Source organism: Pseudophryne corroboree, chromosome 2 (genome assembly GCF_028390025.1).
Source record: "Pseudophryne corroboree isolate aPseCor3 chromosome 2, aPseCor3.hap2, whole genome shotgun sequence".
In the NCBI taxonomy this organism is placed as follows: Eukaryota; Metazoa; Chordata; class Amphibia; order Anura; family Myobatrachidae; genus Pseudophryne; species Pseudophryne corroboree.
The window spans coordinates 577,646,788-577,663,530 of NC_086445.1; the positions used below are offsets into that span (position 1 = coordinate 577,646,788).

The following is a 16,743-nucleotide window of genomic DNA, read 5'->3' on the forward strand; positions in this document are numbered from 1 at the left end:
TCAATTCCTAGGTATGATTCTCGATACGGTAAATCAAAGAAGTTACCTACCCCAACAGAAGTACAGGTCATTCGTCATCTGGTACAATTAGTGCTCAAGCCACGCACAGTCTCGGTTCATTTGTGCATTCGCTTATTAGACACAATGGTGGCGGCTTTCGAAGCGCTTCAGTTCGGAAGACTTCACTCACGTCCTTTTTAACTGGATGTGCTCGCACTATGGTCTGGCTCGCTTCTGCAGATTCACCGCAGGGTGAGGTGGTCTCCAAGGGCCAGGGTGTCTCTACTCTGGTGGCTCAAAGTACAGAATCTAACCGCAGGCAAACGGTTCGGCGCCTGGAATTGGATAATTCTCACGGTGGACGCGAGTCTCAGAGGTTGGGGAGCTGTAGTTCAAAATTTTCAGCTCCAGGGTCTCTGGGCGAAACACGAAAGATTGCTGTCTATAAATGTCCTGGAATTCCGGGCAATTTACAATGCGCTACGACAAGCAGTGCACATGCTGCAGGCTCAGGCTGTTCAGGTGCAGTCAGACAATGCGACGGTCGCATACATCAACAAACAAGGAGGAACGAAAAGCCGCATGGCAATGCGGGAAGTAGCTCGAGTATTCAATTGGGCCGAGGTGATTTTGTCGGCAGTATTCATTCCGGGAGTGGACAACTGGGAGGCGGATTATCTCAGCTGTCGGGATTTTTATCCAGGATGTGCATTAAATCCAGAAGTGTTTCACATGCTGGTCCAGAAGTAGGGTTACCCGCAAGTGGACCTTATGGCCTCTCGCCACAATTATCAAACGCCCCAGTACGTGTCCAGAACGAGAGATCCAAAGGCAGTGGCGGTGGATGCTCTCGCAATCACGTGGCCATACAGTCTCGTGTATCTGTTTCCACCGTTTTCCGCTGCTCCCTCTGTTGCTAAAACGGATCAAAAGAGAGTCCGTCACAGTCATACTAGTGGCGCCTCATTGGCCTCGGAGAGCTTGGTTTTCGGATCTCCGCGGTCTACTCGCGGACGTTCCTTGGCCGCTCCCACTGCGTCCGGACCTGTTACAACATGGTCCGTTCTTTTTCTCCGATTTAGCGCGGCTGCGTTTGACGGAGTGGCTGTTGAGACAGCCCTCTTAAAAAGAGAGGGCATTCCAGAATAGGTTATACCAACCATGTTACGAGCTAGGAAGCCGGTTACGGCAGCTCATTATTACAGAATTTGGCGTGCCTATATAGGTTGGTGTGAAGTTCGGAAGTTTCCGACATCATCTTTCAAGTTATCCCGTCTTTTGTTATGTCTACAGATGGGGTTAGATGGAGGTCGGCGTTTATCCACACTAAAGGTGCAGATATCTGCGTTGTCAATTTATTTTCAAAGAAGATTGGCTCTATTGCCGTCGGTACACACCTTTATGCAGGGTGTCCTCAAAGTACAGCCTCCATTTCACTCCACTTACTGCGCCATGGGACTTGAATCTGGTTTTAGATTTCTTATAGTCTTTTTATTTCGGACCCTTACAACAAGTGGATATTAAGTTTCTCACTTGGGAAACAATTTCTCTCCTAGCCTTAGCTACGGCAGGGCGGGTTTCAGATTTGGGTGCCTTGTCATGCAAGCCACCGTATTTAGTGTTTCATAATGACAGAGCGGAACTTTGGACGAATCCCGCTTTCCTACCAAAAGTAGGGTCCTCTTTTCACATCAATCATCCAATAGTAGTTCCTGTGTTAACAGGAGATTCTGGAATTTTGGTTGTGGTACGCGCATTACGCGTTTATGTATTCCGAACGTCTACAGTTCCTAAGACGGATACGTTGTTATCCTCTATGATGCGGCCAAGATGGGTTGGCCACCTTCTAAGCAGACCTTATCCAGATGGATAAAACTGACCATACGTCAGGCTTACCTTCATGCTAGGTTACAGCCGCCTACATCAGTAACAGCTCATTCCACACGTTCTCCGGTAATGTCATGGGCAGCTGGTCGTGGAGTTCTACGACACAGCTTTGCAGTGCGGCTACATGGTCTTCAGTGCACATGTTTGTGCGCTTTTACAAGTTTGATACTTTTGCGGCATCAGCATCTAACTTTGGCCGTCTAGTGTTACAGGTGCCAAGCAGCTCTCCCGCCCACGGGGGGAAACTTTGGTACGTCCCTAGAGTACTCCAGTGACCCCTAGTGGATGAAAAAGAAAATAGAATTTTCGTACTTACCAGGTAAATCCTTTTCTTTGAATCCATAGGGGGCACTGGACGCCCACCCAGAGCAGTTTTACCTGGCTTGTGGTAAGTTCAGGGGATCTTATGGTAACAGACTCTCACCGACTGGTTCAAATTAACAAGTTTATCGGGTTGGTGTCAACTGATAGTTGTCAGTAACGTTATGTGTCAACTTTATTGTTGTCCGTTTGTTATATGTAATTCTCCATTAACCTCTATAGCTCCTGTTCGGCTCAGTAAAAAAACACTGAGGTACTCTGGGATATGGAGGGGAGAAGTAGTCTCAAATTTTAATTTATTCAGTGCCTAGTTCCTGTGGAACCGTCCATATCCCTAGAGTACTCCAGTGCCCTCTATGGATTCAAAGAAAAGGATTTACCTGGTAAGTACCAAAATCCTATTATTACGTCTTTTATAGATCATTGCTCCTTGCATATTTTACATACCAACCTTACTATTGGTTCTTATCCTGTATACTGTATATACTGTACACTGATATCTAAACAATATTTTCTATTCTTCAGGTATATACGTGACTAGTAAATAGATTTGCACACTTGTGCTATATAGATGTAGCCACACTCATCGTGGCTACATCTGAGCGATACGTGCATCCTCGGCGCGGCTAGCCGCGCATACTTTTCAGGCCCATACATTTTACGAGCTCATACGAGTCGTACTCGCGCCTAGATGTAGCCACAATGAGCGTGGCTACATCTGTATGTTTAATAAGTATGTATTTCTCGAACGTCCTAGTGGATGCTGGGGACTCCGTAAGGACCATGGGGAATAGACTGGCTCCGCAGGAGACATGGGCACTTTAAGAAATAATTTAGATTCTGGTGTGCTCTGGCTCCTCCCTCTATGTCCCTCCTCCAGTCCTCAGTTTGAGACTGTGCCCGGACGAGCTGGGTGCCGTTCAGTAAGCTCTCCTGAGCTTGCTGTGAGAAAGTATTTTGTTAGTTTTTTTATTTTCAGGGAGCTCTGCTGGCAACAGACTCCCTGCATCGTGGGACAGAGGGGAGAGAAGCAGCCCTACTCTCTGAAGCTAGGTCCTGCTTCTTAGGCTACCATTAGCTCCAGAGGGATCGTACACAGGATCTCACCCTCGTCGTCCGATCCCAGAGCCACGCCGCCGTCCCCCTCGCAGAGCCGGAAGACAGAAGCCGGGTGAGTATGAGAAGCAAGAAGACTTCGAAATCGGCGGCAGAAGACTCCGTTCTTCACTGAGGTAACGCACAGCACTGCAGCTGTGCGCCATTGCTCCCACACACCTCACATACTCCAGTCACTGTAAGGGCGCAGGGGGTGGGGCGCCCTGGGCAGCATATGGACCTCTTTTGGCAAAAGTACACATATATACAGTTGGGCACTGTATATATGTATGAGCCCCCGCCAAGAAAATGTATATTTAAGTGGGACAGAAGCCCGCCGTCGAGGGGGCGGGGCTTCTTCTTCAGCACTCACCTGCGCCATTTTTTCTCCACAGCTCCGCTGAGAGGAAGCTCCCCAGGCTCTCCCCTGCAGCTACAAGAGGGTAAAAAGAGAGGGGGGGGGGGCACATAATTAGGCGCAAAAATCAATATAAACAGCAGCTACTGGGTTAACATTAAGTTACTGTGTTATTCCTGGGTTTATAGCGCTGGGGTGTGTGCTGGCATACTCTCTCTGTCTCTCCAAAGGGCCTTGTGGGGGAATTGTCTTCAGATGAGCATTCCCTGAGTGTGTGGTGTGTCGGTACGTGTGTGTCGACATGTCTGAGGTAAAAGGCTCCCCTAAGGAGGAGATGGAGCAAATGTGTGTGAGTGGTGTCTCCGTCGACAACGCCGACACCTGTTTGGATATGTCAAATTAAGTGCTAAGGTAAATTTATTGCACAAAAGATTAGAGAACAGACAGGGAATCTACCCATGTCTGTCCCATGTCGCAGAGACCTTCAGAGTCTCTCAATGATCACTATCCAAAATAATAGACACTGATATTGACACGGAGTCTGACTCCAGTGTTGACTACAATAATGCAAAGTTACAGCCAAAATGGCAGGAAAGTATTCAATATATGATTATTGTAATAAAAAATGTTTTGCATATCACTGGAATATCCTTTCCCTACTAGGGCCAGGATACGATGGGAAACTTCCCCTAGGGTGTCACGTTTGCCCAAAAGGTAGCGCTGACTTAACAGCTGTCCTCAGGGATCCTGCAGATAGCATGCAGTAAAAGTACTTTGAAGTCCATTTACACACATTCTGGTACACTACTCAGACCGGCGATTGTGTCGGCATGGGTTTATAGCGCTGTAGCAGCGTGGACAGATACCTTATCAGCAGTGATTGAGACCCTAGTGTGTATATGTATGATATAATGCTGTCTTAGATATATATATAAAACATACCCAAAGAGACATTAGTCTACTGGGTTCTAGAGTCAACGCTATGTCAATTTCTGCTTGACGTGTCATGTGGAACATGCAATGGACAGGTGATGCCGACTTAAGCGGCATATGGAAGGTTTACCTTACAAGGTTGAGGATTATGTGGAGAAGGGATCTCGGACCTGGTCTCCACAGCTATGGCTGGTAATTCTGTTCTTTTTCCTTATATTCCCGCACAGCCTAGGAAAGCACGACATTATCAAATCCAGTCCTTTCGATCACAAAGAAACAAGAAAGTCCGAGGTGCGTCCTTTCTTGCCAGAGGTAGGGGCAGAGGAAAGAAGCTGCACAACACAGCTAGTTCCCAGGAACAGAAGTCCTCCCCGGCCTCTACAAAATCCACCGCATGTCGCTGGGGCTCTGCAGGCGGAGCTAGGCCCGGTGGGGGCACGCCTTCGAAATTTCAGCCACAAGTGGGTTCACTCCCTGCTGGATCCCTGGGCAATAGATATTGTGTCTCAGGGATACAAGCTGGACTTCGAGGAGATGCCCCCTCACCGACGGCCCTGCCGGCTTCCCCCCACGAGAGGGAAATAGTGTTAACTGCAATTCACAAATTGTATCTTCAACAGGTGGTGGTCAAGGTTCCCCTCCTTCAACAAGGAGGGGGTTATTATTCGACCATGTTGTAGTCCTGAAACTGGACGGTTCGGTCAGACCCATATTGAATTTAAAATCCCTGAACATATAACTGAAAAGGTTCAAGTTCAAGATGGAATCGCTGAGAGCGGTCGTCGCAAGCCTGGAAGGGGGGGATTTTATGGTGTCTCTGGACATAAAGGATGCATACCTTCATGTCCCCATTTATCCACCTCATCAGGCGTACCTCAGATTTGTGGTACAGGATTGTCATTACCAATTTCAGACGTTGCCGTTTGGTCTCTCCACGGCACCGAGAATATTTACCAAGGTAATGGCGGAAATTATGGTACTCCTGCGGAAGCAAGGGGTCGCAATTATCCCATACTTGGACGATCTCCTCATAAAAGCGGGATCAAGAGAGCAGTTGCTGATCAGCGTAGCACTTTCTCTGGAAGTGTAACGGCAACACGGCTGGATTCTAAATATTCCAAAGTCGCAGTTGGTTCCTACGAGCCTTTCCTAGGCATGATTCTAGACACAGACCAGAAAAGGGTTTATCTCCCGATAGAGAGAGCTCAGGAGCTCATGACACTGGTCAGGAACCTATTAAAACCAAAACAGGTGTCAGTGCATCACTGCACTCGAGTCCTGGGAAGGATGGTGGCATCATACGAGGCCATTCCCTTCGGCAGGTTCCATGCGAGGACCTTTCAATGGGACTTACTGGACAAGTGGTCCGGATCACATCTTCAGATGCATCGGTTAATCACCCTATCCCCCAGGGCCAGGGTGTCTCTCCTGTGGTGGCTGCAGAGTGCTCACCTTCTCGAGGGCCGCAGATTCAGCATTCAGGACTGGGTCCTGGTGACCACGGATGCAAGCCTCCGAGGGTGGGAAGCAGTCACACAGGGAAGAAATTTCCAAGGTCTGTGGTCAAGTCAGGAGACTTGCCTTCACATCAACATCCTGGAACTAAGGGCCGTATACAACGCCCTACGTCAAGCGGAGACCATGCTTCGCGACCAACCGGTTCTGATTCAGTCAGACACCATCACCGCAGTGGCTCATGTAAACCGACAAGGCGGCACAAGGAACAGGGAAGCTATGGCGGAAGCCGCTAGAATTCTTCGCTGGGCGGAAAATCACGTAAGCGCACTGTCAGCAGTATTCATCCCGGGACACGACCGCCACCCGGGAGAGTGGGGACTTCATCAGGAAGTCTTCGCACAGACTGCATGTCGGTGGGAACGGCCACAGGTGGACATGATGGCATCCCGCCTCAACAAAAAACTACAGAGGTATTGCGCCAGGTCAAGAGACCCTCAGGCGATAGCTGTAGACGCCCTGGTGACACTGTGGGTATTCCAGTCGGTCTATGTATTTCCTCCTCTTCCTCTCATACCCAAGGTGCTGAGAATAATAAGAAAAAGAGGAGTGAGAACGATACGAATTGTTCCAGATTGGCCACGAAGGACTTGGTATCCAGATCTGCAAGAAATGCTCACAGAGGAACCATGGCCTCTTCCTCTAAGACAGGACTGGTTGCAACAGGGGCCCTGTGTGTTCCAAGACTTACCGCGGCTGCGTTTGACGGCATGGCGGTTGAACGCCGGATCCTAGTGGAGAAAGGCATTCCGGAGGAGGTAATTCCTACGCTGATAAAGGCTAGGAAGGACGTGACAGCTCAATATTATCACCGTATATGGCGAAAATATGTTGCTTGGTGTGAGGCCTGGAATGCCCCTACGGAGGAATTCCAGCTGGGCCGTTTCCTTCACTTCCTACAGTCAGGAGTCAATTTGGGCCTAAAATTGGGTTCCATTAAGGTCCAGATTTCGTCCCTATCCATTTTCTTTCAAAAGGAGTTGACTTCTCTACCTGACGTTCAGACGTTTGTAAAGGGAGTGCTGCATATTCAGCCCCCTTTTGTGCCTCCAGTGGCACCTTGGGATCTTAACGTGGTGTTCAGTTTCCTGAAATCCCACTGGTTTGAACCACTCAAAACGGTGGAGTTGAAATATCTCACGTGGAAGGTGGTCATGCTATTAGCCTTGGCTTCGGCTAGGCGTGTGTCAGAGTTGGCGGCTTTGTCACATAAAAGCCCCTATCTGGTTTTCCATGCGGATAGAGCAGAATTGTGGATCCGTCCACAATTTCTGCCGAAAGTGGTTTCATCCTTTCATATAAACCAACCTATTTAGGTGCCTGTGGCTACTACTGACTTGGAGGATTCCGAGTTGCTTGATGTGGTCAGGGCTTTGAAGGTTTATGTAGCCAGAACGGCTAGAGTCAGGAAAACAGAGTCTTTGTTTATCCTGTATGCTTCGAACAAGCTTGGTGCTCCTGCTTCAAAGCAAACTATTGCTCGCTGGATCTGTAATACGATTCAGCAGGCTCATTCTGCGGCTGGATTGCCGCTGCCAAAATCAGTTAAGGCCCATTCCACTAGGAAGGTGGGCTCTTCTTGGGCGGCTGCCCGAGGGGTCTCGGCATTACAGCTTTGCCGAGCGGCTACTTGGTCAGGTTCAAACACTTTTGCAAAGTTCTACAAGTTTGATGCCCTGGCTGAGGAGGACCTTGTGTTTGCTCAATCGGTGCTGCAGAGTCATCCGCACTATCCCGCCCGTTTGGGAGCTTTGGTATAATCCCCATGGTCCTTACGGAGTCCCCAGCATCCACTAGGACGTTAGAGAAAATAAGATTTTACTTACCGGTAAATCTATTTCTCGTAGTCCGTAGTGGATGCTGGGCGCCCGTCCCAAGTGCGGACTTCTTCTGCAATGCTTGTATATAGTTATTGCTTCAATAAGGGTTATGTTATGGTTGCATCGGGGTTGGACCTGTTGCTCTGTTGTTGTTCATACTGTTGACTGGGTATGTTTATCTCAAGTTACACGGTGTGATTGGTGTGGCTGGTATGAATCTTGCCCTGGATTACCAAAATCCGTTCCTTGTACTGTCAGCTCTTCCGGGCACAGTTTCTCTAACTGAGGTCTGGAGGAGGGACATAGAGGGAGGAGCCAGAGCACACCAGAATCTAAATTCTTTCTTAAAGTGCCCATGTCTCCTGCGGAGCCCGTCTATTCCCCATGGTCCTTACGGAGTCCCCAGCATCCACGACGGACTACGAGAAATAGATTTACCGGTAAGTAAAATCTTATTTTTTGTTCTATATATGTAGCTAATGTGCACTGTATTAAGGAACATTTACAGTACACTTGCTCTTATTGGATGTATATGTGCACTTGTCTTGCTTTAAATGTGTTTTAGGAAAATGTCTTGCATTGTTTGGAGCAAATGACTGCATTTTAATATGTCTCTTCCTCAGCACGTATCATGCATATAGGGCTTGACTTATGGTTGGGCTGTAAGTTGAGTGCACTTTAGCTCACTGTGTGTTGAGGCAATTGGGGGTGTACTAGATGTGTGGTTACTACAGTCTTACATTCCATAGATCTGAACATTAACAGAACCCCCTGGATTTATGAAAAAAGTATTTGAAATACAAAACCTTCATAACATTCATATCTAAATATTAATCTTTGTCCAAGCATAAATTATTTAGTTGACCGATTAATAATTAGTCTTGTGCAAGGGCGTAGCTACCATAGGTGCAGAGAGTGCAGCTGTATGGGGCCCAGAGCTGAAAGGGGCCCACCTTCCCTGTCAAAGTTGCACGTTATATACATTTAAAAAAAATTTTGGGTGGTACATACAGCAGGGCCCCTTACAGACTTTCTTTGGCACGTGCAATATATCTAGGTATGCCCCTGGACCTGCTCATTGTATTGTTATATAAAATTAACTGGAGAGCATTATAATGTTACATACAGTAATATGAACTGGTGCCACTGCAATGTGGCACAATATGAAGTGGAGACACTATAGTGTGGCATAATATGAAGTAGAGGCATTATAATGTGGCATAATATGAATTGGAAGGCATTATAGTGTTACATAATATGAACTGTGCACAGTTATGTGGCACAGTATCAAGTGGAGGCCCTATAGTGTGGCATAATATGAAATGGGGACACTGCATGTCATTATGTGATTGAGGGTACTGTGTGGCAAAATGTGTACTAGCTGCCCTACAATGTGACCTAAGGGGGAAATGTACTAAGCAGTGATAAGTGTAGAGAAATGAGCCAGTGGAGAAGTAGCCCATGGCAACCAATCAGCTGCTCTGTATAATTTTAAAGTATGCAACTTGTAAGTGTTACTTTAATGCTGATCGGTTGCCATCGGCAACTTCTTCACTGGCTCACTTCTCCGCTCTTTTGACTGCTTAGTACATATCCTTCTATGTGAACTAGGGCACTACTATTAGGCATAACATTAACTAAGGCCCTACTATGGGGTATAACATGAACTAGGGCACTACAATGGGGTATAACATGAACTAGGGCACTACTATGGGGTATAACATGAACTAGGGCACTACTATGGGGCATACCGTGAACTAGGATACTATTATAGGACATACAATTAAAAACAGCTGCAGAGGTGTCTCTCTAGAAACATTGGGACAGGGGCACCTTCAAAATGTTGCAATAATAATAATAATAATAATAATAATAATAATAATAATAATAATAATAATAATAATAATTATTATTTTATTTATATAGCGCTCTTTCTCCAATAGGACTCAAGGCGTTTAACAGATACATAGCATAATATAGTACAGAAAATAATGAAGTACATTTTCATAAAATACAGAAGCATGAAGATACTAAAAGGGACATTATGGAAATGCTTGAGTAAACAGGAACGTCTTGAGTCTACTTTTGAAGGATTCTATAGTTTGGGCCTCTCGCACTGTGCGGGGAAGTGAGTTCCATAGAGTTGGAGCCGCATGACTAAAAGCTCGACCCCCAGATGAATTACGGTAGATTCTAGGTACTGCTAAAAGTCCATCTACAGATCGCAGTAATCGAGTGGGGCAATATGGGGTCAGAAGCTGTTACAGGTACCTTGGGCCCTGGTCATGTAATGCTTTGAAACTCAGTAAGCCTATCTTGAAGATGATTCGCCATCTTACAGGCAGCCAGTGAAGGGAGTAGAGGATGGGTGTTATGTGGCTAGAACGGGGCTGGTTGGTTAACAGCCTGGCAGCTGTGTTTTGCACCAGCTGTAAGCGTTGCAATTCTTTTGCTGGGAGACCAAGGTAGAGGGCTTTACAGTAGTCTAATCGAGATGATACAAATGCATGTATGACTTTTGGCATATCATCTGAGGGAATTAAGTGCTTGATTCTGGCTATGTTCCTCAGGTGAAAGAATGAGGATTTGATTGTGGCTGATATCTGATGTTTAAGTGTCAAGCTACCATCCAGGACAGCGCCAAGATTCCGCACACGATCACTGGTCTGTAATTCTGAATCCCCGAGTGTAAGTGCAGTTGGTTGGCTATGCTGCAGTCTTGTCCTTTGATGTTGCGGTCGTATCATAAGGACCTCTGTTTTATCCGGGTTCAGTCGCAGCCAACTGGCGCTCATCCACTCCAGTAGTTCAGCTAGACAGCCATTTAGGGTTGCTATTGGGTTATCAGTGCCCAGACCAAATGACAAGTACAGTTGTGTATCATCTGCATAGCAGTGGTAGACCAGGCCATGGCACCTGATTATTTCGCCCAATGGGAGCATGTATATTGCAAAAAGCATGGGGGATAGTATAGAACCTTGTGGGACACCACATGGCAATGGCACTGGTGGTGATGAGTATAATCCAGACGATACTCTCTTTGACCTGCCTGTGAGAAATGATTTGAACCAGCTTAGGACTGTGCCATCCAGACCACAGAAATGTATCAGTCGCTCAATCAGAAGCCCATGGTCCACGGTATCAAATGCTGCCGAGAGATCCAGAAGGATTAATATTGAACAGTCACATCTGTCTCTTGCCATCAGAAGATCATTTAACACACACACCAGGGCTGTTTCAGTGCTATGTCTTCTCCTGAATCCTGATTGAAATGGACCATAAATATCATGGGTTGTCAGGCGGGTTTCCAGTTGATTTGCAACCACTTTCTCAATAACCTTTCCTAGGAAAGGAAGGTTTGATACCGGTCTGTAGTTGGTCATGCAGTCGGGATCTAAATTAGGTTTTTTAAGAAGTGGTCTAACAATTGCTTCCTTTAGGGGTCCAGGAAAAATGCCTGTCTGCAAAGAGCATTGAAATTTTTTTGCAAAGACAGGACCAATTATATCCATACAACCTATTAGAAGCTTGGTTGAGGCCGGGTCCAGATCACAGGTGGTGGGACGAAAAATCCGAGCAATTTCAGCAGTGTCCTTTACATCCACTGGGTCAAAGCTGGTCCATGAAGGCAGGTAGCTTATATTGGCAGTCTTTGTAGTTTGGCACTCCTTTGATGGCACTGTGGAGATTCCAGCCCGGATGGTGGATATTTTATCTGCAAAGAAGTTTGCAAACTCGTTGCATCTTGCCTGGGAGAGGGTTTCATCAGTCTGCAGGCATGCTGGCTTGTAAAGCATCTCCACTGTGCAGAAAAGTTGAGCTGGCCTATTGTTTGCTGCTGTGATCTCATTTGACAGGAACTGTGATTTCTTACGAGTGATTGTCGACTGATATTCTTCGTTATGCTTTATTAGTTTTATTTTGTCATCCACTAGGTTAGTCTTTCTCCATCGTCTTTCCAGTCTACACCCCCTTTTCATGAGCTCACTAACACTGTTGTCGAACCATGGAGCTTGACATTGTGGTTTACAAGGTCTTATTCGCACAGGGTCGATAATATCAATTGCAGCCATAACATCCCTATTATAATAACGGACTAGGGTACAGGGATCTTCACAGGCACCCAGTATAGGAGAGAGATCCAGATTTGCTGCAAGAGCCTGGAGAGTCATACCCCTCCTTGGACGATACCTGGTCAACTCCACGGGCAGAGATCTTATTTGAGGGGTTGCAACTGAGAACCAAAGGGAGTAGTGGTCTGACCAGATGACTGGGTTTATTATTAGGTCAGTGACTTCTAATCCAATCTGAAAGACAAGGTCGAGAGTGTGACCACTTTTATGTGTGGCAGAAGGAATGACCTGTGTGAAGCCCAGACCATTCATTGTACACAGGAGGTCTTGGCCAAGGCGTGAGAGCTCATCATCCACCCATGCATTGAAATCCCCGAGGATGAGCCATCTTTGATGTTCCAGAACCAGGCCAGCAACAGTGTCTGCAATTTCTTGTAGAAATATCTTTCCATCTCCAGGTGGCCGGTAAATGAGAAGTACTCTGAACTCTAATCCTGTCGAACTCCGGTCAGCAATGCACTCGAATGAGCGAGTAATTTCAATAGGGTTTAAATTATTTTTTGAAGCAGATAGCCACCCCGCCACCCCTGCGGTCCAGTCTTGGGTTGTGGATGACAGAGTAGTTTGTTGGTACTGCAGCCTCCAATATAGGTGCTGCATTTTCATCTAGCCAGGTCTCTGTAATACAGGCTAGATCTGCAGATTCAATAAGGTCAGCAATTGTTGCAGTCTTGTTTCTTATAGATCTGGCATTACAAAGGACTGACCTGATTGGGCATACCAGAGGGACTTCAGTTTTCTTTATGTTAGGTGCAGGAGCTCTGGGTATGGGGGTCACAAAGCGAGAGTTGACAGTTCTGTTGTTCCAAACACAGGGCCGTCTTTTGGGTATCACTTCTATTTGATTGTTCTTTGAATATGGGGGTGAGCAGGTGGGCAAAGGACTTGGGTAGTTACCGGGGGAAATAAATGGGCCCCACAAAGTTCTAGCTATGCCCCTGGTCTTGTGATAGAACTACAAGATAGAAGTAAAAGCAGGAATATTCGGTTTTCATTGCAAAGTCAGTGAGCTACACACACAAACAATGGCCATTCAATGCATGGGTTCAAAAATGTTTTATTCAGAAATACAGTAGTTCAATCGATGTCAGAGCATCAGTATGATGTTCAAACGCAGACAAATACTGTGCAAAGGACTATTTGTAATCTCATTTACATTACAATTACACACATGCCACAACTTGCATGGACAGTACACTCACTGACTTTGGAGTGAGTAGAGAAATATTCCTCCTATTGGTCCTCACACAAGACTGATTAGTCAGCGACAAAATTCACATGTGGACAAAGTTTAACCTTTATGGGTAAATTTGGTTGTTTTTTTCATGGCCGCAGCTATTCAGTTGTTTGTGTCGAGGCAAGAGAGTGCCATAGGTGCCATTATTCCTGCCTGCATACTCCTGAGGTGGCAAGCAGATATTTGCCCAAAGTTGGGTTTTGGGCACCCAAACCCAGTGTGCCAAGTAAACTAAGGGCCTGATTTCAATTGTATGCTAAATCCTACGCAGCTGTGATTTTCCTGGCTGTGGACTTGACAAAAGTGAAGTAGCCGCTCAGAAATTAATAGAGATGCCCACCGGAGCGATTGCAAAATCTCAGCAACCGCTTGCACATTCGCAACATTGGCGCAAATCCAAGGACAGTCAACTCCCCCAAATGAGTTTATAATCTTGCAAACTGGCATAAGAGCTGCAATGCTGGTTCCATGTTTTTTGCGTGCCCCATCGCAGAGTCATGTCCAAAAACAGTCGTGACAGGCCTGCGTTTTTGCGGCCACTTCCCGTTACCTTCCCCAAATGGTCTCTGACTGTGTCAATCACTCTGAGAATAAAGCCTCACTGCAGATGGCAGTCTTCTGATAATTGATTGGCTTTGTTAATACAGTATCTGCAATGCATGCAAATCAGAATCAGGCCCTAAGACTCCATACATCTACCTACTAAAGAGATCCATAGCAGTGCTATCATGCACTCGCCTCAAATTGAAACAAGATCGTTTAGTGCAGGCTTGACCAACCTGTTGCACTCCAGCTGTTGTGAAACTACAATTCCCAGCATGCCCTGACACAGTTTTGCTATTAGGGAATGCTAAAATTGTGGCAGGGCATGCTGGGATGTGTTGTTTCACAACAGCTGGAGAGCCACAGGTTAGCCCAGCCCGGTTTAGTGTATTTCAAGGTGATATGTGAGTGATAGATGCTGTGCCTCTATTACACCTCCCCTTTTACTTTGTATTTTTCCTTAAACTGCCAGGTTGATTGTGGTCAAAACTCATTTACAGCATATTAAATTCAAAATAATTTGTTTCTATCCAAAATGATCTAAATTTAGTGTCCTGGGTGTATTTGTTTTGTTTCTAAAATCGGAATTGTTACTTGATATTTCAGTGTGTTTTGTAACTTTATATGTTATACCCCATTGACGTGGCAATGCTGGGTCGCGCCCAGGAATAAGAAACGGGACCTTCCCGGGTGCGACTCGGCATTGGACCCTCACAGGCCTGCTTCCGGATCGGGTTGCCATCTAGGGCGGAGGCGGCGCTTGGAGATCAGATCATCTCCATGCCACCTCTGCTGTGAACGGATGCCTGGTCGCATTGACCCGTCAACCCGTTTACACTGCACCTGACCCGGGAAGAACACTTCTAATATTGACTAATATACTGTTTTAAAATATAAATTGTTAAAACATAAGATCCACTGAAATAAAAGGTGACTATTTTTTTTTCTTTTTTTTTTGTGGTTGAAAGTTATGACGTACACAGACGACACAGCAATGGCAAGATCAGTGGTGCGGTCCTTGTTGGAGACTCATACGTTTAATGAAAAGGATCTTGCTCAAAGGTACAACAGTTAATAAATGCTATTCACATGCCTCACAGATTTACATTGTGGCCTACAGCGTTTACACTAAGTGTGTCTTTTCTTGACTGTGTATGTACAGTAGCTGTTGTGTAACTTCTCTTTAGGGAGTCGATCCTTGTCTGCTTTCGCTGTATTAGGTTGGTATACAATAGAACTGCAATTCGTGGAAAATGCAGGGCCTATTAATCAATGGTAATACTTAGTAGTGTGAGCTGTAAGTGTCTACATATTACCATTCCCATGAATTCTACTAAAAAGGGAAACAGAAAAAATGGCTATTTGTAGACCGTATCCTAATTATACTCTGACCTACAGTATGATTAAAAGGAGTCTTTATCTAACATGGGGACTAGCAACGTTAATGACTATTCTGATGTTTGTCTCTCAGTGATATTTCTAATATAATAACAATCATAACTCCTGAAACGAGTGCATGATAAGCACATATGGCCTATATATGCATTGCAATACTGCATACACCTTTGAAAACTTTATTTAGCCAAACCCACTAAGGGGCACACAGGAAGAAGCCGCTGAAATCTCCAGACTAGAATAGTGTCTATGAATTGTGTGACTGTGTTTCATAAATGTAGAGGCATAAATAAGGAGTCAAGAAAGCACCTCTTGTAACAGTGTCCAAGCTAAATAGAGATGAATACATCCCCATGTACCCCACAGCTCGGATAATCACATACAGAGAGTAGCAATCTGGATGTCACTGACTTGATATAACTGCTGGGCGGCCATTTTGTATTATGTCAATGAGATCCTTAGGGGGGTATTCAATTAGCTCTGATCATTTCTGAGCTATTGAATTCACCCCGCTGTGTATTCAATTGCGGGCTGTTTTCACCCGTTTTTAAGGCATTTTCGCCAATGCCTTTTCACTTTTTTTTTTTTAGTGAAAAGGCATTGATGAAAAATTCCTCAAAATCGTTGAAAACGGCCTGCACTTTTACTGGTGCAGGTGAGAAAATATGTGGATTCCCACTTTAGACTGGTAGCCATCTACTCAGGAATCCAATTACTGATACAGGTTGAGTATCCCATATCCAAATATTCCGAAGTATGGAATATTCCGAAATATGGAATTTTTTGAGTGAAAGTGAGATAGTGAAACCTTTGTTTTCTGATGGCTCAATGTACACAAACTTTGTTTAATACACAAAGTTATTAAAAGTATTGTATTAAATGACCTTCAGGCTGTGTGTATAAGGTGCATATGAAACATAAATGCATTCTGTGCTTAGACTAGGGTCCCATCACCATGATATCTCATTATGGCATGCAGTTATTCCAAATTACAGAAAAATACGATATCCAAAATACTTCTGGTCCCAAGCATTTTGGATAAGGGATCCTCAACCTGTAGTCGGTGTGTTTCTGTGTGTGGTGTTCCTCATATCCAGAGATATGCGCTAGAGGTAAATCACTTCATTCACAATCCCATCGGCTACAAACCAGAATATTGCTTTCACAGTAGCTATGGCTGTGCGCTTCTGATGCTTCTCAACCTGATAGTGGTATTTTAAAGCATAATTTGCACAGAAAGTACTGTAACTCCACTTGCATAGCTGCTCTGAATTGATTAGTTCTTCCTTCCTCATTAGGTATACTGAGCCTCTGATACTATAACTATACTTTGGTTATTCCTATTGCTATTAAAAGTAATGTGCATGGCATCTTCTTTATTCTGATCCTCTAAACCAGGCATTCCCAACCTCGGTCCTCAAGGCACACTAACAGTCCTGGTTTTAGTGATCTCCAGGCTTGAACACAGGTGACTGAATTAGTACCTCAGTTATTTTGAGTTAACCA

The 16,743-nt window shown here is 45.4% G+C and overlaps 1 protein-coding gene across 2 annotated transcripts in view; it reads left to right on the forward strand.

The window, feature by feature from the left end:
* ADPRS (ADP-ribosylserine hydrolase) overlaps positions 1 to 16,743 on the forward strand; it is a 111,647-nt gene that overhangs the window by 24,528 nt on the left and 70,376 nt on the right. For both annotated transcript variants that reach the window (XM_063954477.1, XM_063954476.1), the window contains one exon: positions 14,811 to 14,904. In XM_063954477.1, coding sequence (XP_063810547.1) covers positions 14,811 to 14,904 — 94 coding nt within the window. The remainder of the gene's footprint in view (positions 1 to 14,810; positions 14,905 to 16,743) is intronic.